This window comes from Perissodus microlepis, chromosome 10, assembly GCF_051167445.1.
Source record: "Perissodus microlepis isolate ML-2025 ecotype Zambia chromosome 10, ASM5116744v1, whole genome shotgun sequence".
NCBI classification, from domain to species: Eukaryota; Metazoa; Chordata; class Actinopteri; order Cichliformes; family Cichlidae; genus Perissodus; species Perissodus microlepis.
Genome location: NC_140470.1, coordinates 1510204 through 1534788, shown reverse-complemented (window position 1 = coordinate 1534788; position 24585 = coordinate 1510204). Strand labels below are relative to the sequence as shown.

Here is a 24585-nt window from a genome sequence, read left to right as displayed (position 1 = left end):
GAACACGTCTTCGTGTCTGAACTGGAGCAGTTTTGTTCTGGGTCTGCTGACAGACTCGAATTACAACATAGATGCCATCGTTTGGTATTTCCAAATCAGCACGAAACATAATAAATGTTACCTGAAGATTCTCTTTATTTTCTTCAGCTTCTGTCAAACTGAACTGAGCAACTACATCTCTCTTACTTCTCCCCTCGCCGCACCCTTCTCCTTGCAGTTTGCAAGATGTTGTATTTTTGGGCGCTCGATGTTACAAGCACAGCAGTGAAAACAAAACTGCTCTGTGATTTCACCCTCACTTGCTTCAGGCATCTCTCACAGCACCAGGAAACTGCAGCGGCACAACAAACTGCTGCAGAGCACTTCATAGATTCACAAACAGAGAAACTGTGGCTGCAACTCACATCTCTCCCTTAAAAGGCTACAAAACATAATGCATATCATCTACCATCTACCAGTACCATCTACCGGTGCAATTATGTCCAAAATTCCTCGGTATATATTTTATGTGCAGCAATACTGGTCGTTTAAACAGCGGTGACGCCATTATGTACTGGCACATAATATGTAAAATCCTCCAGCAGCGTTTTGCATATTACTGTAAATCACAGGGCGGCTACATTCTTACCTTCTGACAGTAACAGTTTTATATTTGTGTATCAACTTTGAAAACTACTCTCTGACTCTTTACCACTAAATCCACAAGGTTTCTGTAATTAATGGCTGTTGATGGAGTGGACGTGTTGGTTTTAGTGTGGCAAGAGTGCCCTCTGGTGAATTATCAGGATACACCTGTCAGGACAGCACAGCAGCAACAACATACACTAAATGTGAAGTAACTAATAGTAAGTAAGTAGAATAGAATTCACTCGCTGGGCCCACGTCCTCATTTTAGGTTTGACAGTGTTTTAGTGGGTAAAGGTGATGCTTTGACATGAAGTGAGCTGCGCTTTGGGGAAGGCCTCGAAGGGGACTGGCGATGGCTCCCAGGCCTGGCAGATCCCCGTGTACTAAATAGAAGTGAGGAAGTTAAAGAAATGAGAACAAGGAGGGAGGGTGGGGCACGTAAACGAGAATGAACAGCTTGCAGAACTGGGGGAACCTCTGTAGATGGCAACCGGAAGGAGCGTGTTTGGAGGCGTGGTCCTGCTCCTGAAATTCAGATACATAATCTCCAATAGAATATGATAAGTTCAAATCAACACTTTTGTGCCAGGAAAATAAAATAATTCCACATTTAAAAATAGTTTGAAAGCCTCCCAGCTCTTTATCTCGACATCTTTGGACATTTACCTACTGCAACAGTGGCGTGACACGACAGATACAGATCAGCCACTGACATCGCTAAATGCCATCTTATATCCTGATAGGCTGATATCAGCCCACGAGGCCTACAGATGATGATGCATCCCTAGGTACATGTGAGATAGCAGCTACACATTAGAGTGCACACAATCAGCATGGGCTGGTTGGGGGGTCGAGCCCAGCCTGAATTCAAGAATTAGAAAAAAAACACTGTTTTTGCTTAAGCCTGAACAAGTTTTTCTTCTTTTTTTTTTTAAAGTTGGACAGTATTTTTATACACGTGCACAAGCAGCAGGTCATCTAATAATCATAACCCAAAGTTATTATCTGAAGCGTGTGAATGTTTGAATATGCTTAAGTGCTATTTATCTGTCTTTGAAATCAGCTGCTTGTTTTAGAAGGAACCGATCATGTTTGTGCTCAAAGGTACAAAGATTTCATTATAAACCAAATAAACCATTTTAATGACTTTAGTTACTGGAAACATTGTAACTAGGGATGGGTACCGGTATCCGGTGCCATGATGGCACCGGTTCTGACATAAACGGTAGTAACCAGACCGAAAAGCAGCGCACATTTCGGTGCTTTTTTCCCCTGAGCTGTCACACACTTTGAATTCTAGCCAATCATTTTACGTTTCCGAGGATAGTAGGCGGGCCCAGGTACGTCCGTTCTTTTAGAGCAGAGCTACAGATTAAAAACGCCCAAGGCGAAGCGGTCAAAGTCTGGCTGTACTTCACAGCAAAAGATGCAAACTCAGCAGCCTGCAACAAGTGCTTTAAGCTGATACTGTGATACTGTCAAAGGAGGTAACACCTCGAATCCGATGAAACACCTGGCGACGCATAGCGTTTTTTTAAAAGCCGAGAAATGCGCCGTATTTGATAGCTTGCTGCGAGACCTCACACCGAGCACATCTACTGCGGGTGTGGTGCCTGTTATCGGACCCGGAGTTAGCAACATCCCCCAAGAACCCGAAGAGTAGAGTCCTGGCCCCTAGCCCTGCCAGTGTAGCAGAATGATGAGGATGATGATGCAGCAGCAGCAGCCGTTCTTCTCTGCGTGAGTAGCTTAATGTTGTTCATGTGTAATTTACGTTGAGTAGGCTAACCACGTTATTACATTAATGCATGTAAGGTGAACTAGCAAACACCGTCGTAGTTACATGCGGCTCCCTTCACCCTGGCCAAAAAGGCTAAAATGACCAAAGAAAAAGTGGAAAACAGTTAAACATGAGAGGTTTTTGGACAAAGTTTGTGTTTTTCCATTGATTAAGCACTGCTTCCAGCCAAGAGTGATACCATATATGCCCTATAGCTGCAGAAAAGGCTAACATTGTTATCTTTTTACAAAAAAATGAGAGGTTTTTGAACAAAGTTTGTGTTCTTCATTCTTTAAGCACCGGTTCGAGCACCGTTTAAGCACCGGCACCGTTTCAAAAGTACCGGTTTGGTACTGGTATCGGATAAAACCTAAACGATACCCATCCCTAATTGTAACTGACAAGAATTGGTTCTTCTGTATATTTCAGGTATTTATCAAGATTATTGTAAAAATATCCAACAGAACCAACTCGTTTGCTCCAATCGTCCTTTTTTCTTCTTTGATGTTTGTGAACTTGTGTTAAACAAAATGTTAAAAGGTCAAAAACTTGTGCAACTCCTAAGACTTAACTGTAACTGGATTTAAAGGTCTTTTTTTGATTGCATAAAAAAAAATTTAAGTATTTCCAGTAAAAACAAGAAATAAAATCTTAATTATATGCAAGGGGCAGAAAACCAGGAGTCCAGATTTATGCTGAGAAGAGATGCCACATCTATCCAAACTTCCCACTGCAGAATAAACCTCAGACGGATATTTCCTTTGTTTTATTACAAACAAATACGTTACAAAACTCTCACATCTGAAGGCAACATTTTTTTTCAGTGCCGGAGAAAAAAAGGTCGTAGCACTTACAGTTAAAAAAATATGCTTACAGAGGTCGAAGAAAAACCCCAAAAACATTTAACATTTTCATTTTTGTACTTTCTACAAATCATCACAGAGCACATGAACACAGAGTGTTTGGAGTTGTTGGTTTAATCAAGTCCCTTTGAACCATCCAGAGTCTCTGTGTGTTTGCTCTATAGTCCGTGAAGGGTGCAGCTGATAATGTCCATGAAGGTGGCCTCTATGCAGTAACAGAGCTGGACATCAGGGTCAGCCCCACCCAGCTCCTCTGCTGTCTTCTGGGGTAGAGTCAGCTTGCAGGGGTGTCCTCCTGAGACCACAGCCTCCAGTGGTTTCTCCTTAAGATACTGCAAGCCTGAGTGAAAAAACAAGTGTTTTTCTTTAGCACTGGTAGATCTAAACTCATCTACACAAATTATTCTATGTCCAATCGAAGCGTCCAGAAATGCTGAATAAACAAAGTAGATTAAGCCTGTCTGCAGTAGCATACATGGACAACACCTTTAAATGTCTATGGTAGGTATACTCCTACTACACATTTACTAGATCCAGTGAAATACACGAGCTGTACATCCACAGTGAGTACAGGTCCAACAGCAGTGATACCAATACCGAGCTTCAAACCCTCAGTCTGAGGAGCAGGCTGGCACTTGGTCTTTATGTGTAAGGCAACATCAGGCTTCACTCAAACACATCAAAGCTAATAAATGATGAAGGACCTTTCTCATAATTCTTAGACATTTAGGACAGAAATGATCAGATGGCTTTAATTACAACATCTGGATTGTGGATTTTTAAAAAGATGAACAAAAATGATTTGGGTCAAAATATTTTTGTGTCCACGGTTACATTATTCTGCCAAGAAAATGAGTAATCATGCTTACGCGCGATAAAAGGATCGATGTCCCGGGCTTTGGTGGCCACGTCCGAAGAACAAACCTGGCCCACTTGTACTAAGAGAGCTGCCACGTCATCGTAGAGTGGAGGGAACGCCTGGCAGAAAGCCACCAGGCATGGCAGGGTGGGCATGAAGAAGAGGAAACGCTTGGCACGAGTCAGCACTAGGAAGCAAAACACACACGAATACACAATTAACACTATACACAAGGCTGATAAACAGTTAATACAGTGTAGAGAAATAATGTTGCACTAACAGATAAACACCAGAGGATGGCAGCTAAACACAGGGATAAAAACATCTGTGTGCCAACAGCTGATTTATGTAAGATGAACTGTACAGTGTGCAGGCAGCAGACTGAATGTTTGACAGACAGTATGATGAAAAGATGCGCACTAAAAGAGGAAGTATATCACCACATGCATAAGCGTGTGAGACGTAAAGAGAGTGTTTACTGACCTGTAAGAAGTGTACCCATGACGCTGATGGCCAACCTGGCCACACTCAGGGACTTGGGTAGGGCGTACTGGGTGCACAGATATGATAGCAACTGGATTGCAAAGATCTGCAGGGACACACGATAACAACAGTGAGACATTTAATACATTTATTTATGTAGCAAATATGCAAACACTCAGCAGAGCAGCGAGCAGAGCTGGTTGGAGAAAATAAATAAATAAATAAAAGCACAACAGTGTAAGAGAGGCTCTGGCACAAACCCAGGGCAAGTCTAGGAGTGAAAGCCAGAAAAGAGAGGGGAGGGGAGGTTGGGAGGCCTCACCTGCTTTTCCAGCTGGGGCTGGGCCAGCAGCTCTGGGATGAAGTCCAGACAGATATGGATGGAGGGAATGCCTGCCACAGTTAGAGGCAGCAGAGCTTGAGGGTAACCCTGGCAGACAGGGAGACAAGAGGAAACAGGAAACTTGGAATTAATCTAGCAACATAAGCAAGAAATCGCAAATAAGCAGTTCATTTATTCAAACAGTCGTCTATGTAAATGAGTGCTAGCGTAAACATGCGTGTGCGCCGATGCACACTGCAGCAGCTCCTGCTCAGCAGCTCCTGCTCAGCAGCTCCTGCTCAGCAGCTCCTGCTCAGCAGCTCCTGCTCAGCAGCGTGGATGGATTACTGTGACAGGAAGCGGTTTGATGAAGTCCACCATATGGCTGTCTGCTGCTTCTGGGAGCGCTGCACTCACTTATTACTTACGCCACGGCACAATCTGATGACTAATGGGGTCAATATGATTCGGATCTTCTTGAAAAACGCACTGAAGGTATTTTCTGCTCTACGGTGTAATCAATTATCAATGACTGTAATGCTTTCAATAGGAAAATGTGGAAGGATGCTACAAGATGGTGCCTAATGGCACAATAAACCTGCCAGCATTTTCACAATATATTACCTGAAAGTGGACCAACTTGGCAATGTTGGGGTCGGCGATGAACATTTGATGCAGCAGACAACAGATGAGACACTGCACCTCCCTCAAATCACTGAGCAAACCTCCCTCTGGCTCCGCAGCCTCCACGCCCCCCTTGGCTGCAGGCCCCAGGCTTCCCTGTTTCGATTTCCCTGGCACGGGGCCACGAATGCTCCTCAACAGGCTGTCTGTGGTGGCCCCCAGCTGCTGCTCTTCAGAGGTTGGCAGGCACACCTCCAGAAGAATCTGCACTGCTGCGCTGTCCTGCAGTTGGACAAAAACAAGGATTTATAATGACTTTGCATAAAAGGCCCGCCGTTACACTTTAGTGTCTTTTTGCATTTTTTGTTTTACTGAAACATCAGTAAGATAGAAATTTCACATAAAAATAAGATTTGCAAATTTTGGAGTGTAATATTTTGGGGGGCATGAAGAAACAACGTGATACAGGAAACAGGGCTAGGAATCAATGAATATGCTGTCAGATGCATAGCACTCTTATAAAACTCAAATGACCTGCGCAGATAAAAGAGCGTTCTTTAGCTCCTCCCTGGTGACCTCCGGCGTATCCGGTTGTCCCGGCACACCGAGGCTCGACACAGTCTGGCTCTGTCGATCAAAGTCGGCCGTCTCCTTCAGGTGACATTGTAGGTAGGCTTTCGAGGCCAGCAGGTAGCCATTCAGCATGTGAAGGACAATGTCCATCAAAGGAGGACACCTGGCCAAAAACAAATATTGTTACCTGACAATTAAGACGCATCATAGAACCAAGTCTGCCAGAGCTTATCTTTATATTCTTACATGCTGTAGTTTCTATACATCAATACAACCATTATAGCCTAAATTTAATAACATGTATGCATTAAGTCCTTAGTAACTACATACAAAAGAGCAATAAATGACAAAAAAAATTGAAAATCATTTGTTTTTTTCCATATATTTCTAGTTAGAGAAATTTCAGAGGTTCATCCCTCAAAACTGTAAATAACAAAAAGTTGCACAAAATAGTTTCCAACCACAGGAAAATTATTTTGAGTGTCTTCATAGTTTTATTTTTGAGATACACTAATTTTTATATGCTGCAGGAAAAATGAAAATAAATATTATGATGCAAATTTGCAAAAAAATAGCATCAAAACAGATTATTTCCAGCAGTTTGAGTTTAAGCCTCCCAGACACGATACAGAAAGGCATAAACTCAAAATTTATTTTAAAAATACCCGCATATCTTTGTAAATGCCCTACAGGACAAAAAAATACATTTTCTGTGAAAATGATGTCACTTCCAGTTCCGGGCAGGTAATGGCGGAGATGCAACAGTTCACGCTGACGTCTATTCCAACATAGGAAGTGTTATGAACAGCTGATCGGACGAGCCTGTTTCTGGAATATTATGTTTTTGTTGCTGCAAGTGCTTTTTATGCAGGTTTTGCAAGGCTATGTGTGGAAGGAAACCGTGACTGAGGACGAGCTGATGGCATAAGATGTAAGTACAACTCCTCCGGTTTCATATGCAAAAAAAATGATTGCGCTAGCTTACGTGGTTCCAGTTCTACCGGGCTTTAAAAATAGTTACGGAAAACGGAGCGTGCCCGCGCTGCCCGGTCATAAAGGGTTCAATGAAAATGTGGACCGCATGAAAGCCCACCTACTGCAACACGTCTGAGACTGTATGTTTGAGTCCATGCGTGGCTTTTTGTAGTCACCTGTATACTCTCTGATCACAGCGCAGCACGATGAGAGGATCGACCATCAGGTCATTCTGGGTGTACCTCTGCTGCCTGAGCAGCTTCGCTGAAGGTTGGAGGGCGTTTACCGTCATCACCCACAGCCTGTGACACAGACACACAATTTCATTCCCACCACACAAAGTTTTGTTAACTGAAGCACCGACTGTACCCGGCTTTTAAAGAACTCTGACGTAACTAAGACTAAGAAACACTGCCTTGTTAAGGGACAACATTAAAACTGCTCAAAGTAAAACTGACAGTATTACGCCCAAGATTAATATTCAGATTAGAGCAGGGCGATATGACCAAAAATATTTATCACGATATACATTTGAAAATTTGCGATAACGATATAACTGACGATATAATTGACACTATACTAATGTATTTTCACTTAAACAAGCAGCTGTTTTTTATGTGCATTAAAGTTATATAAAATTTTAACAGTGCAAATGCAAATTCCTCGCTGACAGTTTAACCAAAAAGCATTTCCAGTGGAAACTGGCCGACATATCCTCAGCATAACCATGTATAATATCCACAACACTTAAAAAGAGGTTATACACACACGATACGGTAATATTATGTTGAAGCACAGTACGTATCACTCCGCGAGGCTCCGCCTACGATAGCCGTAATGCTCCGACAATCCATCAAGCGGTGCGGCTTCGTAGCTTAGCAAAGTCGTACTGAAACATTTGACAGATTTTCGAGCGCCGTGCACATAAAATCGTTTCGAGGTCAGTAAACACAACCAGAGTTCATACATAAGGCACACGGGATTATAAGGGGCTCTGTCGACTTTCAGAAAAATCAAAGGATTGATTTTAAGTGTGCCGTATTTTCCAAACAACACGGTAATAACGACGGCCCGCTAGCATGCTCCCCGACAACCCCTTACATCTCCCTCTCAGTCTTCCTGCCTGAGCTCGTCTTGTAACAGGCTCCTTTTGGTAGCTGTGCTCCTTTGAGCCCTGCAGCAGAGTGAGGTTAACCTCATCTGTCCAGAGTTCACAAAGGCCGACACAGTCGCTCACCTCAGTGTCTTTGATCTGTTTATACAATAATCACTGAGCAGACAGCTGAAAGTTAAGAGCAACATCTCCTGCTCTACAGGTTTCATGTCCTGTATTTACAGAGCCTCCCAGCAACTACAGCCCTAGAAGAGGAAGCAACAAGTCAAACACCCCTGTAAGCCTTTTACTGGAAACATGTATAATTATTATTTAACCAGCAGCAGCAGGGGTGTTCATTCACTTCAGTGATGTCAAATTCTAATTAGTGAGGACAAGAAAATTCTTTAGACCAATTTTACTCAAGTGATTCCATTAATGCTTTAAGGCACAAATTCCTGATTGCATGTCCGGAGCACGTACCTGCGGGGCATCACGGTGTTCAGACCCATCCAGAGCTTGTTGACGGTCTGTAGTATACGACGAGGCACAGCAGGCTCCAGCAGCAGAGCCATGCTGGCTGTGAGGGCCTCCGCGTAAGGGATCAGGTCTCCAGGTGAAAGCAGTGTTAAATGTTCCAGGATACGCATCAGCCTGGGACTACCTGATGGCAACTTCTGGAAGGCTGGGCGGAAAACATAAGCTTTAATCTCTGAGGTACAAAGCTTTGGCTGCATCTCCATCAGTGTACAACAAGTGCACAGCACAATATCATAAATACACTTGAGAATTATTGTGCGATTGTCCGTTGAGGTTAATCAACAGATTCCTTTAGCAGCACGGATGCATTTCAAGAGTCAGAGAGGAAAAATGTAAATCACAGATTAAATCCTACAAATGTATGGCGTTATTTTTGTGCCACTATTCTGAGCGCGCGTAAAAAAAAAATTGAGCGCACGTAAAAAAAGTTTGCAGGTGCAAGTGTTTGAAATTTATTTTGAGCGAAGAAAAGCTGAATTTGAGTGAACAAAATTCATTCCTGCAAAAAATGTATTTCAGTGTTTGCTATTATCCACACACACACAACAGCAGCCCCTCTCGCTCAGTTTGTGCATTTGCGCTCGCTCGCAATGTGTTGCTCGCGCTCTCAACATTTCTGCCCGTGCGCGCTCAACTCTTTCTCTACACCGTTATATTTGTGCCACAAAACCAGCCAATCACAGACTTGGATGCAAAAAAATCTGATTGGCTGTTTTGGTCTCCAATCAGCTCGCAATGACGAAATGCAATATCCCAGAATGCATTTGGTCCAAAACTCAAAGGAGGCAGTGGCGGAGGAACACAGAGTGGCGGAGTTTGAAATATCACTCTTGATCAGTTTCATGATTGAAGTAGCAACAGGAGACGGAGGGGAGAGAATGAGGGGAGAAGAGGCAGCTGTGCAACGTAAAGACAGAATAACTCCAGCTTTGTCTTTTTGATTCTAGCTGAAGTCCGGGACTAATCGCGTTCCTTTCCCTTCAATACGGATGTATTGTAATTGGTCCAGCCCAAAAACAAACAAACATAAAAATGAAAAATCATCATCGGCCCACCAGGCAAATGTCCGGGATGCCCAATGGCCAGTCCAGCTATGCGGTCAGCTGGTGGGTAACAGGCATCTCTGAAAACATCAGAGCATTTATGCAAATATGTGATGTCTTGATGAATCGAGCAGATATTTGAAGTTTACACAGAAACATTCTCGCATGAAAATATCTTTAAAGTTTATTTTGTGACCCAGAAAGAGTAATATTTCAAACTCCGCCACTCTGTGTTCCTCTGCCACTGCCTCCTTTGAGTTTTGGACCAAATGGATTCTGGGATATTGCATTTCGTCATTTCGAGCTGATTGGAGACCAAAACAGCCAATCAGATTTTTTTGCATCCAAGTCTGTGATTGGCTGGTTTTGTGGCACAAATATAACGGTGTAGAGAAAGAGTTGAGCGCGCACGGGCAGAAATGTTGAGAGCGCGAGCAACACATTGCGAGCGAGCGCAAATGCAAAAACTGAGCGAGAGGGGCTGCTGTTGTGTGTGTGTGTGTGTGTGTGTGTGGATAATAGCAAACACTGAAATACAGTTTTTGCACGCAGCAATGAATTTTGTTCACTCAAATTTAGCCTTTCTTTGCTCAAAATAAATTTCTCCTCAAAATACAACACTTGCACCTGCAAACTTTTTTTACGTGCGCTCAGAATAGTGGCACAAAAATAACGCCATACAAATGGAGTAAGCTGTTCAGGTTAAGAGACAGGCTCCGCAACACTCAAGTATGTAACCATCACTCAGTTCAAACAACTTTCTTTTAAACTACTACAATGAAGATCAGAGAAACACAAGAACACCACATGACAGAGGCCAAATAAACGAGACGCCAGCTCTCTGCGGTTTGTCGTGCAGCGTCACACAGCATCTGGATGTAGCTACACATCACCTACATCTATTGAAACTGTTGATCCTTCAGCAGTTGTAGGATCAACACAGCATAAAAGATTAACCACAAAGATTACAGATTGATAAATGATTGTATTCCAACCTAAGACAGATAATCTGGCATTTCACTCGCCCAACTGTGACGTCTAGATTAGCGTCAGTGGTGCTAGTAAAGCCATCAATTATCTGTCTGGGTTTTTATTACTTTAAAATGTTTCTCTCTTAATATTTTTAACTTAAATTAGGCAGCTACATCTTAAATTTCCTGTGCTCACCCTGGTGAAGCTGTCTCTGGGTGTATCTACAGGTGTTGCTGGGAAGCATCATCTTCCTCAACAGGGGCAGGGTACCGGTCACCTCCTCCGCACACACCCAGTCCTCCACAAGGCATAAATGTGGGTAGTTGGTAGCAAGCAGTCTTAGTAGGGCCGAATGCAGACCTGGGATCAGTGAAGAAACTGCGTTCAGTCTACAATAATCAAATCATTTTTACCTTTTGGGGGTTTTTCTCCATGTGTTTAGTAAGAAAAAGCCAAAAGTGACTCTCACCCCCGAGTTCCTGCTGCAGCCCTTGGGCCTGGGTAACTAAGTACTTAATGGGGATCTGGTCCATCAGGGCTGCAGAGTAGGATTTTGGCTTCTTCTGCATCAGGGCTTAAAAAAACAGAAAAAGAGGAAAACAGGACGAGTGAGTGGATCACAGAAACTATACTAAATGAAATACTAAACAGAGTGAAAATGTGAAGCAAAATAAGGACGAGATGGAGGATAAATGTTTTATTTGATTGTGTGAGGACACCAGAGCCGCTGTGCCGATGCGTTCGAGAAGCTGAGGTGATTTTTCATTGACGTGGGTTCATTACCACTGCTGATGGGCTTCATTACTCCTTCCTTGAAGGCTGAGAGAGCACTTGGGTAAACACAGCAATTAAAGAGATGGGCATAAACTCTCACATAAATCTGGCCTAATGAAGGGCAAGAGGAGAGCTCGTCACGGGAGAGAATAAACACTGACTAGGCTAACTGCTAATGCTCAATCTAACCTACAGCTGTCCTAGTTAGCTTTGCTCCCGCAGCCATTGTACTTGGCTCTTTGTCAGCCAACCATTTATTCTCTATGAAGCAGCCAACATTCAGTGCCAAGAGAGAAAAGGATGAATGACTGCACATCCAGAGCATCTCCTACAACTTAACAGAGGACAAAAGGTTCCTTTTTCTTCTCACTTGCTGACAAATTCCCTTCATCATCCACACAATGCATTCTTCAGTGAGGAAAATGACAAAGGATGCAATTCAGACAGGCACAGAAAGAGAAAATGAGAAGCAGGAGGGAGGTGAGCCAAGAGCACAAAGGGAAGCCAAACACATCGCAGTGTTTTTGTTGGGAAACAGCCTCATACATACCCAGCTGTTTGGTGCTAGCCAACAGGTTCTCCTCATAAGACAGGATGTAGTACAGGATAAGCAGTTGGGTGGTGATAGAGTAGCGCTGCCGTCCTGCTCGACTACCATCCGCTTGCTAAAGAGATCACCAGCAAACGTGGATATAACGGTTACAAACCTATTTCCAAACTACGAAGATCAAAGTGAGCAAAATTATGGATTATGAAAGTGTAATTATGTTTCAAACAAAATTAACAATAACCCATCAAATGCACTGCACTGGTATTTTGTAAGGGTGCAGATTTAGCTTTGGAAGCGACTTACTCCTGCAGAGCTCTGGAAGACATTGAGGATTTCCTGCTCTGTGATTGGCTGGTTGGTGGCCTCTGGGTTTGCCTTGGAAGCTGGAGTAAGGATGGAGTTGATATAAGCATCAATTAGGGGAATAAGTTGGGTGTGGATGGGTGTTGTCGTCTCACAGAGTTGGCGATAGATCCAGTCCTAGAAGGTGCACACAAGGGCAACAACACAGTTTCAAACAGCTGTGCAGTAGTACAAAGTTACGCAATAGTCACAATCAGCCATAACGTGTGCATTACCTTAATAGACACTTTGTGCTTGGTGAAGGCTCGGCTCCGAAGCAGCTGGTAGATGCAGTGAATGGGAAGAAATCCTGTGATGTTGGCACTTAGGTTGTTGGTCACTGCAACCCTAACTGCATGAGCTGTAACCACCTGCACAGCCAAAGTCACACAACTGTTGTTAACAGTTCAGAAATGTAAAGACTATAAACATTTGTGCCACATTTCTTTTGTACCGCTCCTTGACAGGAAAATTGACTTTTATACCAGCAGCATGGGCCCAACCATTATCTTTGGCCAGGTTTTTACGTTTTGAATCATTATCGAAATAATATAGTTGCTCCGTGGTGCAGTGGTTAACACATTCACCATATATGTGAATGATGGTTAATTTAATTCTGTTAGGAGATAAACCCCAGCCAAGTGCACTCCTAGTCCCAATGCCAGATAAATGGGAGGGCAGCATCAGAAAAGGCAAAGGGCACCAAATGTGTGCCAAATCAAATATGCCGATCCTTGGGAAATAAGGGAGCAGCCAAAAGTAGCTCCTAACTTTAATATCAAATTGAATCTGAAAAAACAGTTTAAAAAGTTTGCTACAAAATAGGGTTAAAACTATCCAACCATCGTTGCCATCATGGGATTTACTGGTTCAAGACTCATGAGGTGTCCGATCTCTCCTATAACACTGTTTAAGAAGCTTACCCCATGACACAGACAGACAGATGTGTGTGATGCTAATAGTCTATACTGGTGTGAAAACTCTGTTATGCACCGTGACAGTTTGCCAACGTCAAGCAGTAATAACCTAAAGATACCAAAGTCAAAACTTTCTGTGCTTCCTATGAAAAAGGTTTCAGCAGCAAATCATACCCCCCCCCCCTCCCCCCCTCCATTGGTCTGATAGCAAACAGTGAAACCTGAAAGGATGGAGGTGTTGAGTCAGATCTAAATCAAATCACTGACAAAAACGGTGGTTGCCCAGTAACAATCCACAATGATGGACTTGTAATATACATACACACCTGTTCAGTGAAGATCTCCTGTGTGAAGATGGTCTTCATCTTGCTCAGTGAGCTGGGCTTGATGGCAATCTGCAGGAATTACACAAAAACTATGAAAAACATCCAGAGTGGCAGGCTTGCTGTGAGTGAAAACAGCCTGTAGGCAGCAGCGCTGCTATTTTGTAATTCCCTCTTTTCATATTTCATAAGAAAAATTCTACATGGCAAGCACAACACTGAATTGAGAGGATTGCCCTAGGGGTGGAAACAAACAGGCTCTAAATCCAATTACAATACACATCTTAGTGGGAAATACAGTGAGACAGGGAAACTACTTAGCACACAGACAAGAAACAATAGTGCACTTAATAAGTAATAACACTGAAAACTGGCTGCAGGGTGTAGAGCAGCTAGCTAGATACGTGTATGCTGCAAATGTTTCATTAGTGATATAGTCTTTATATGCACCACTGCTGCAGCAGAAGAGAGGGGCCAGTGGCTGGTCAGCCAGACTGATGTATTGATCACTGCCTCCCTCCCACCTACCACCTTACCTTCATCCCCAAAGTAGAGCACACCAACTCAATAATGGAGCTGAGCTGGTTGCTATGGAAATACATGGCAACCAGTAATAGCATCTCTCCAAAAGAAGCAGATACGCCTGCGGCGCTGTAAGGAGGAAGACAAACACATATGCAGGAGAGGCAAGTGAGAGAAGACATTTAGGTTTGTCGTTAAGCCTTCATGTTGCAGGACAGAATTTAAATAAAAGTGATTATGACCGTTACATCGACCCACACACACCCGAACCTTCCTCTCACAGCCTTTAGGTTAGTCAGACAAACCTGTCAGATTTATGGTTTATGGACTCGAGTCACAAAAACACAGATTCATATTCAATGCTGAAGGTGCTGAAACAGGTCATAGACTTCATACAGGAAAAACAAATCTCCAAGGAACGAGTTCAACACATAAAGATGATTTAATACTTTCAACTTCTTGTTCATTGTGGGAACGTTTTTTGTTTCCTCGGTCACTTGGTCAAGGGGCAAGGAAACAGAGTGTGTATAGGCATCCTTAGATTATCTGCCTTTCCTTATTCATCCCTCTTCATCTGGCACTGAAATCTATCAGAGCTGAATTAAAGAAATGTTCGGCACACCGATTAGCGTGAATCCACTGATCCTTGTCACTTGCATCATCAGCACTGGAGCAACAACAACGGGCCAAACTTGGAGATGCACATAACTAATGTAACTGACTGATAATGTCCAATTTTCAAAATGAGGTTCTTGACTTTAAAGTCCCCTCTGATGTCCATGTCTACTATCCTGGATCTTATGAAAAAGACACTGAACGGGCCCAAACAGAAATCTGTGCCTACAGGCAGCTTTGGTTTTAGCCGTAGCTGGTTAGCAATTCATATTTCTAGGACAAGCATGCTGTGGTTGTTTAAAAGTAATACCTGAGCTGGATGGCAGGAGTAGAAAAGACACCATACAGCTATCTATGTATGTCAGATATATACCAGTCAAATCAAAACTGGCGAGGAAGCTGACATGTAAAGAGCTCAGCACCTTTTTCTTATACCGACACCAAACTCGGTGATGGTACTGGCTCTACTTCCTGAAATTAATTTAAAAAAATTAAATTACATTTTTTTAAAAACAAATCTGCTGATTCTTCATATGACCAAAAAAGGAGGTCACCACCATCAGCAGCTGTGTATAATATGTTTCACAGTATAGGAGACAGGATCAGGATCTAAGTGCCACAAATGCTTTCACACATGGGTTTATGTTGCATTATAGACTAATTCTGTAAAGACATCATCCTATTACAGCTGATGTGATGAACATTTAAAGCTTACGACATATAAAATCAGTACAATAACGTGTGTCACAGAAAACTCAGTGACATGTGACAGCTTCCTGTGATGAATTTTGCTCTCTAATCTTTTGCGTTCTCCATAAAGTCATGCCTTTTTATTGTTACCTTTCAAAGTATTCCTCCTCTTTGATCATCCAGCTGAGCCACATGACCATCAGTTGTTCTTGCTCTGGAGTGCTGCACAGGCACACAGAGGATAATGCTCAGTCAACATATGAAAAGAATACTATTAATGCCAAAAAACACCGACAGGGCTTTTTGGTAAGCAGCGGGCAAATCAAAATTCAAGACCACCGGCAGCTAAAAAGAGCTTGTGATCCCTGGCCTGTTTGTGTTGGCTGAATAAAACAAAGACGTCTAAAAGTAAGAGTCAATAAACTTTATGTACCTGACTAGAGTAGGAAAGGCCAGCAGTTTGCAGAAAGACAAGGAGACGAACCGAACGCCAGCAGGAGTGGCAGGAGGCCGGCTGGTCATCAGCTGCAGTAGTTGCTCTGCTTCCTCATCTGTAGGTCTGGAAGGAAACACAGCGATTAAAATACATTGTTACAACTAGTACATAAAATATTGATTATAAAATCAAATGTAACAAAAGCTATCATGATCTTTGACTCACCTGAGACCTGCAATACCCATGAGGGCGCAGTACAGTCGGAGCAGGGCGCTGGCCTTTACCACGTGCTCCTCTCTGAGGCCAGAGTACCCCGAGCCTCCTTCCTCCTCCATGTCGCCATTATTGGGCACATGGGTGCTGCGTGAACGCGGCAGGATGGCAACGAGCTCGAGCAGCAGCTGTCTGCGCATTTGCCACAGCACTGAGCTGCTTTCCCTCTTACGCTGGCAGGACCGAGTGAGGAGAGGACACCATTTAACTTTCATGCTTCCACCGCTGGGCCTTGGTAAAAGTTTGCCCAAGTTCATTTACAAATCTGATAATTATGATCATTAACTGACTCGTTGCATGAGCAGCAACTTGCCAGGAAATAATTATGAAAAAATTAAAAATGAAATAAACGTAGAGGAACATTTTAGGACATTTCTCCAATGCCGAGCAGAAGCTCCGTTCCTCCTCAGAGGGAGCTTTATCGCCTAAACCCCCCCCAACATTTTATGAAAGGGAAATTTAAACAAATGATGACATTTACAGTGAAAAGCTGACTAAAGCGTGTCTGCGCTCCATAAACTGCAAGAAATGCCAGCAGATAGCCAGACTCGTGATCTCCTTTATATCTGCTGTGATATTTTGAATGTTAGCTTAAATTTGGGGCAATCCAACTGAACACCGAGTAATACAAGAAAGGATGGAGGCTACAAATGATACTCCCACCAGGATCTCATTATTACTGTCTGTTCTTTAAAAACATCACAAGAACAATCCAGCATGTTGAGGACATTTTGGGTGCTCCACCTCTTGCACCTAAAGGAGTGACTGTTTATGTGTTGTCAGGAAATACCAGAGTAAACCGGGGCCTTACCTGTTGTCCATTGCGAATGAACATACTGAACCACGTACGGACTTTGCTATTGGTGCCAAGCAGCAGTCCGCTGACATAAGACACAAGAGGGCTGACTGCCTCATCTGCTGCATCTGGTTTATAATCCAGAGTGAGAGCCACACCCAAACCAGGCAGGTGACACTCCTCCACCTGGAACACACAGAGCACCCACAGTCAATTACAGAGCGTCACCTGTTCTATCAAATATTAATCATGTTCTTTCATAATGACTTAGTCTATCATTGTTGTTTAAATTCACTATTCCTCGTCATCCTACTATTAATGTTTCTCGACATTATTTTCTAACATCACGCGTTACTTGACCTTGCTGGTTGCGAGCTCTACTGCCCTTCACCAGACATTGTTTTCAGCACTGGATCCCATCAATTCCCAAACCTTGTTGTTCGAGACCACAAAGTCCAGCCAAGTACGAGTTCTGCTAATGAATCATTCAGCAAGGCAATGAATTTCTTCTGCCTCGTTCAATAGCCGACCTTGTAACCTCTATGAGCGATAGAAATAAGACTCATTTCTCCCCCTCGGGGACAGCGTCACTAGTACCACAACACAAATGACTAAACAGCAAAATCCTATCACTTTTACTGCCCTCTATCAGGTGAGTTGATTTAAGCAGAGAAAAATAGTTCCCTGCACAGCAGAGCCAGTCGTTAGTCAAGTCTATAATAACTAAAGAGTGATGTTTAGGAGCTAAAAGCAAACAAACGTCTACAGCTTACAAATTATTCATCATTTAACAAAGTGGTGTAAGCAAAACATTTGTCTATCAAACTGATTTTCATTCTTGAAATCTGTGCATGACTGTTACATTACCAGCAGTGCTACGTTTAGCGAGGCAGAGAAACCGATGAGCTTTGCTGGGGTGCCGCGTTAAATTTGTTACTAAGAGAAACTGCAAAATTATGGAAGATATGTTTTAACGGCAAATAATTATATTGAGATCACAATCAATATTTAATGCGGCTATGTTTCTGCAAACACAACCGTCGTGCTATCCAAACATTTAATCAGGAGAGCGCTTCATAAAAAAGGAGCAGATGCTCCAAATGTGCTGGTGCGAGTATTAATTTTATTTTATACATGCATAATTAATGGGATAAAACAGGGCAGCAGAATGAATGTTGCAGAAAATGTGCATCCAGAGTAGAAAAAGAGCAGCTACTAGATGAGTGAACTCATCTCTCATCTGAAATAAATGACTTTTGGGATGCTGTAAATAAAGTGGGATTTTGGTGTGAGTTCAGTCCCGCCATTATACTAACAGTATACCTACCACCATAGCCCGGATATTGAGAGCCTGTGAGGGATTCATCTGACATAGCTGCCGGAGCGCTTCAGTCCTGCGCCGCCCACCTACGCTCTCCTCATCCTGACGCTCTCCATTCTTAATCAGACCTCTGCACACTGCAACAACAGAGAAACACTGTGGACCTTCTGCTTACTATATCCTTACAGCAAATGAGGAGAAACGTATGCAGACTTTCAACACTGTATAATCTGAATACTTCCAGATCCCAGTTATGTCCTTCAATACACAACAGCCATGATTACATCAATTCTCTGGCATATTTGTCCTTCACTTTCCCACTGTATATTGTTTAAAAGTAAATTTAGTAGCTGGCATTATGGCAACGCTTTGAAATTGAATTAGTTTCCATCTGTGCTACTCCTGGATCATTCATACACCATTGATGAGGCGGCGGGGTGAAGTCTGGCTGCCAGCTGGTGTTTAACATGGCAAACCTTACAAGCACTTCATCTGAGGATGAATCCATTGCACTTTCATGTCAATGAAAGAGTAACTGCAGCAGCAAAGCCAAAAGGAATCTGTGATGATCACCGCTACGCAGCACAAATCTGCGCCTGACATGGCTCTGACACTCTGTGCGATAAGGAGACAGTGAGCGTTTTATTCCAGAGAGCCTCTCAAAGGGCTCTCGGTGAGTCAGGATGACATCATAATAATGTTCATCATCAGTCAAAGACAAATGCCTGCACTCTCGGTCCACTGCCATGAACAGAATTAAGAACAACACATATAGTTGTAGATATCAGTGTGTAATTCTAATAAAGCGTTTCCTCCACACTGACTGACTATATCCAACTATTCCTGTCAATTAATCAGCCACTCCATTTTCCATTATCTGCTGACAGAATGTGCAGCGTTGTGCAACAGATGAATTACCTTCATTGAAGCTGTCAGGAACATTGGCAACCAGCAGACACAGAAACCAGTCACCATTGCGGACATGAAGCAAAGCCTCGGCCACATCCACGATCGGCAGGAGCGAAGGCAGCTCTAAGACGGAGAAAATCCAAACACACTTCAGACGGCAGAGTCAAAGAAACTGATTATTTTCAGACTAGATTTACAGAAGTTATTTTAAATATGCTGCATTATTTCTGAACTCTCGGGAGCAGTGGATTGTTTATTAGTTGGATTATTTCAATTTTTCAGTTATTTTGTATTTATCAAAAAGCAAGTCACTGCCTTTTACAAGAAAAAGACAAGGCTGTGAGGAGATGGGAGTGGCTGGCTGCAGACTGCTCTTCAAGCAGAAATCAGCTACATGACAAAGTGCTGTAAACAATTAGTGTTTGAGCTTCAGCGTGTTTTTAACACTTGCCAACAGAGCAGCAAAAGATGCTTTTCAAAAATTGTTTTCTTTATTTTGATTTGCCGCTAATGACATTTTTTTCATTTGTAGACTTTGTAGTGCTCCCTACAATGTGAACCTCTCACCCGAATGTTTAAAATGTTGTTCAATCCAATTCAATTAAATCCAAGCTCAACAATCAAATGATCCCCTATGAGAGCAAGCACTAGGCAACGGTGGAAAGGAAAAACTTCCTTTAAACAGGAAGAGACCTCTGACAGAACGAGGCTCAGGGAGGGGCAGCCATCTGTCATGACTGGTTGGGGGGCGAGAGGCAACAGAAAAGAAAAATGAGAGCACAATTTAGCTACGTGTTGCTCACATTGCCTAAAATGAACAACATATGGTTTTCTGGACTGTGAAGGAAAGTTTTCTGTGAGGTGACTGAAGACGCCGAGCGGATGCTTTTCAGTGCATTTGTTGTTTAAATGAACTCCGTCGGGTAAAAAAATGGAGTTGTTGAAAAACCTCAAGCATGGATGCTCAAGCAAAGTGGTCGACAGCCTTTGGATCTGCCTGTCCTTATTGATTTTGCCAGCCCCAGCTGGTAGGTGTGGATTAGAACTGACACCCTTTACCTGTCTGTAGTTGAATTTCCCACATTTCAGTCACTCAGTGATTAAAAGAATATGAACCTTCAATATTCATTCAGATGTTTTGTTTTTCTAAAAAAAAAATTTAGTCAGCTTTTTCTAATGTACATTTTAACATCATCTACTTTCAAACTTTGAAACTTCTTCTGTGTGAACTTCAGCTTTCAACAGTTCTCCACTTTATCTTTCAGGTGAATTATGCAGTATATTTCAGCTGTAGGGATGAGTACCGGTATCCGGTGCCATGATGGCACCGGTTCTGACATAAACGGTAGTAACCAGACCGAAAAGCAGCGCACATTTCGGTGCTTTTTTTTCCCTGAGCTGTGATACACTTTAGATTCCAGCCAATCATTTTACGTTTCCGAGGATAGTAGGCGGGCCCAGGTACGTACGTTCTTTTAGAGCAGAGCTACAGATTGAAAACGCCCAAGGCGAAGCGGTCAAAAGTCTGGCTGTACTTCACAGCAAAAGATGCAAACTCAGCAGCCTGCAACAAGTGCTTTAAGCTGATACTGTGATACTGTCAAAGGAGGTAACACCTCGAATCTGATGAAACAACTGGCGACACATAGCATTTTGTTAAAGCCAAGAAATGCACCGTATTTGATAGCTTGCTGCGAGACCTCACACCGTGCACATCTACTGCGGGTGTGGTGCCTGTTATCGGACCCGGAGTTAGCAACATCCCCCAAAAACCCGAAGAGGAGAGTCCTGGCCCCTAGCCCTGCCAGTGTAGCAGAAATGATGAGGATGATGATGCAGCAGCAGCCGTTCTTCTCTGCGTGAGTAGCTTAATGTTGTTCGTGTGTAATTTACGTTGAGCAGGCTAACCACGTTATTACATTAATGCATGTAAGGTGAACTAGCAAACACCATCATAGCTACATGCGGCTGTCTTCTTGTTTGATGGCAGATACTCCCTTCACCCTGGCCAAAAAGGTTAAAATGACCAAAGAAAAAGTGGAAAACAGCTAAACGTGAGAGGTTTTTGGATAAAGTTTGTGTTTTTCCATTGATTAAGCACTGCTTCCAGCCAAGAGTGATGCCATATATGCCCCATAGCTGCAGAAAAGGCTAACATTGTTATCTTTTTACAAAAAAAAACAAAACAGCTGAACGTGAGAGGTTTTTGGACAAAGTGTGTGTTCTCCATTCTTTAAGCACCGTTTAAGCACCGGCACCGTTTCAAAAGTACCGGTTTGGTACTGGTATCGGATAAAACCTAAACGATACCCATCCCTATTCAGCTCAGTCAACATTTTTAACTTAACATTCAGAAATTGTTTCATTTCAGCTCAAAACATTCAACTATCAGCATTCACACTGCAGTTTCTTCAGAAAATGCATTTTCTAGTTTTTGAATGTTGCTGCATTAAATGAATGAATGAATGAATGACAGCTTTATTTGTCGCAAGCAGGTTGCCCTGCAGCGAGATGGTAACGCATGGTACCTGATGGTAATGCAATGCTATTATAATGTAGCTGCAAACAAAATGACATTTTTTCTTTTTTACCTGCTTGTAAAATGCAGAGGACATCCGCAACCTCTTCCAAGTACACAGGACTTTCAAAGAGTTCAGAAGACTTTAAGAAAAACTCTCCATTTGAGTCTGCCACCTGAGAAACAACACGGGAATGTGAAACAGGCCACAGGGACGCATCACCCAACTCACCCTATTAGATGAAGATGGATCTACTAAAGGACAACAGCAGCACTGAGACGCAGTTAATTTCATTCCAAGTGAGAGCAGCTGGCAGAGATTTAGTCGTAATTCTGATAGAAACTTCAAAGTTAATGAAAGCAGCACAATCTTGTTTCTGTAGTCCACAGGTGACACTCATTAATATGATTCATACTTCCATTTCTTTACATATACACAGCTGTCCCAGGTATACGTGACATGTTTGTTCCACATTTATACAACGCGGATGCTCAGTTATCATCGTCAGTGTCCAGAGATTTACTGAATTATAAGGGGAGCTTTGACTGTACCTTGTTCATGATAGCCAGGAGCTCACTGAGGGTCAGACGGAGCCTCCTGAGGGGATCACTGTGTTCAAACTCCAGAGTTAGGCCGTGCTGCAGCTGTGACACCAGGATGCTTTCTGCATTAGAGCCACCTGCCTTGTGCCTAGCAGAGGAGACGGTACATTATGTATACTGCTAAAATGAACTCCAAGTAGGCTTTTTTTTTTTTTTTAAACACAGTAACAAATATAGCTGTATATGTATGACCTGATAAGCAGCTTTTCCCACCCTGTAACCCACTACTGTGCCAGTATATAGTGTTACCATGTGAAAATAAGTCATACCTAAGCTGCTGCTCCTTCCGTGCATCCTGCTCCAAGGCATGAAAGTCAACAGACAAAAGTGCTACAATGGAGTTGACGGCTTCAACCCCAGAGAGCAGGCGGAGGATAAGCTTCTTGTCCTGTGCCCAGGACTGGCTCTGATCAGCGGGGGCACATAACGCCATCCTCACCAAGCAGGGCAGCAGCAGCCTCAGCTCCGGATCACTTAACGCAGCCAGGCGCACTACATCTACCTTCTGCATGGCTTCAAAAGCATAGGAGCTGACAAACTGCAGCCCTGCACTGTCTCCCATCGCTCCGTGCATACACCTTGGGGGAAACAGACAAAACTGACAGTTTAAAGAGGAAAACTGGATGCATTTTTTTCTACAGTCTGCTAGTCTGTTTTCAACAGTACATACACTTTAAGTTGCAGAGCTAACGGTTGTCATAATGTGACCATTCATTCCTCGATATACATTTTTAACGCGAGAGTAACTTGTACGCTGATGGTAATGATTTTGTTTGATAACTTGTTCATAGGTTTAGTCACTACAAACAGAAAAGCTGTTACACGCCACTAAAGAAACAAGGTAACAGCCGTCTATAACCACTAACTAAAGCAAATGCTAACAACTGCTGGGAGTAATACATGAACTAGTGTTTTTTGGGTCCTTGTGAAAATATCATCTGGACTCACCTTCAGAAATCTTTAATATATGCCTTTTAAAGCACCAGCAATTCGGCTAAAATCGCTCGAACTCTTAGCTGGGGTTTTTTTAAGGCTACATATGAGCTAGCAGTAGCTAACACTCATTCAGTTCGCTTCTGGAAAGACTTTTAGCATACTACTAGCAAGCTAAGAGCTAAAAGCTAGGCTAGTTTGTCACAAGACAACCTTGAGTTGACGGGTCCGTCTAAGCTATAAAGTAAGTGTAACATAAATACACGAATTCACAAGAACGCCCTTACCTGGCTCATTAAGATGACACGTACTGTTTTAAACAGTTATCACTGCGGAGGCCTTCAGACGTCAGACTGTACCGTCAGCCCCCGCGGTCGCACGATCGGGGAGAGCCCCAAGTCAATAACAGAGGAACTTGTCCTGGATTGTGTCGGCACGTTTGTGGAAACGTCTTTGCCGTTGTTTGGTACTTTCACTCCATTATAGATACCCTAAATCTCATCGTTACCCACAGGGAACACCGTGGATATCGTGAAAGCAAAAGCACTAATGTCGTCGGTGCCGTGAAGCAGCAATGACTGAACAAAGACTACTCCAGCCTGCGCGTGCTGCGAGCACTGTGATCATAGGCGCGTGTATATGATGGGGAGTGCTATTCTTTCATAGTTACAGCTAAATTACACACGCTTTAATTTTCTATAGTTTGACTATGTTATAACGGACAGACAACAATGGAAACGGTTTATTCTAGCTTATGCCAGACTGGTGGAAATGTTAAAAAATAATAATATGTAGTATTTTGATTACACTGTTTTGCAAATACCGCTTATGATGAGATATTAGGGCTTTTAGATTCCTGCCCATTTCTAACTCCATTTAATCTTGATTTGTACTTACCCAAACAGTTTCTGGTGTCAGTATAAATTCCACATTTTGAAGAATATACAGACAGCAATTGGTGAGAAGTGAAGGAAAACAGAGAGCAGGACCCGTTTATCCCCCTGTCGCTGACAGCGAGAAGAAATGCAGAAAATTATCAAAAGAATGAACTGCCAGCTGCTACTACATGCCACCCAGGGGCAACTCAGCAATTTACAAGCAAGATATCCCACTCAAATGGCTCTGCGTGGTTATTCCAATGCCTTTTCCCACATGTGAATAGTGTGGTAACAAGCTTGCAGAGATATTGTATATTAGACGCAGATGGTTACTGCAAACAACCATGATTTCCCAAAAAGAAAACATGGCAAAATAAACTTTCATAGGTTTATTAAATATTGAATGTATTTATCTACACTCAAAATAAGAC

General features: G+C 42.8%; 1 protein-coding gene across 2 annotated transcripts; it reads right to left on the bottom strand.

Moving 5' to 3' along the window:
* Window positions 1-3158: 3158 nt before the first annotated feature.
* Window positions 3159-24301, bottom strand: ints2 (integrator complex subunit 2). 2 transcript variants are annotated; one of them, XM_084941424.1, is made up of 25 exons: window positions 24174-24301; window positions 22613-22921; window positions 22293-22431; window positions 21814-21916; window positions 19232-19345; window positions 18320-18450; window positions 17008-17178; window positions 16149-16369; window positions 15921-16046; window positions 15638-15709; window positions 14197-14311; window positions 13664-13732; window positions 12657-12791; window positions 12382-12558; window positions 12079-12193; window positions 11224-11328; window positions 10950-11114; window positions 8683-8884; window positions 7283-7408; window positions 6093-6294; window positions 5559-5840; window positions 4935-5042; window positions 4613-4718; window positions 4140-4316; window positions 3159-3610 (listed from the first exon to the last, which is right to left on the bottom strand). In XM_084941424.1, the coding sequence occupies exons 2-25, from the start codon at window positions 22915-22917 to the stop codon at window positions 3429-3431; spliced, it is 3648 nt and encodes a 1215-aa protein (XP_084797550.1). In that variant the 5' UTR covers window positions 22918-22921; window positions 24174-24301; the 3' UTR covers window positions 3159-3428. The 2 variants fall into 2 exon arrangements, with proteins under 2 accessions (XP_084797550.1, XP_084797549.1); XM_084941423.1 differs by lacking the exon at window positions 24174-24301 and adding an exon at window positions 23564-23906.
* Between the last annotated feature and the right edge of the window lie 284 nt (window positions 24302-24585).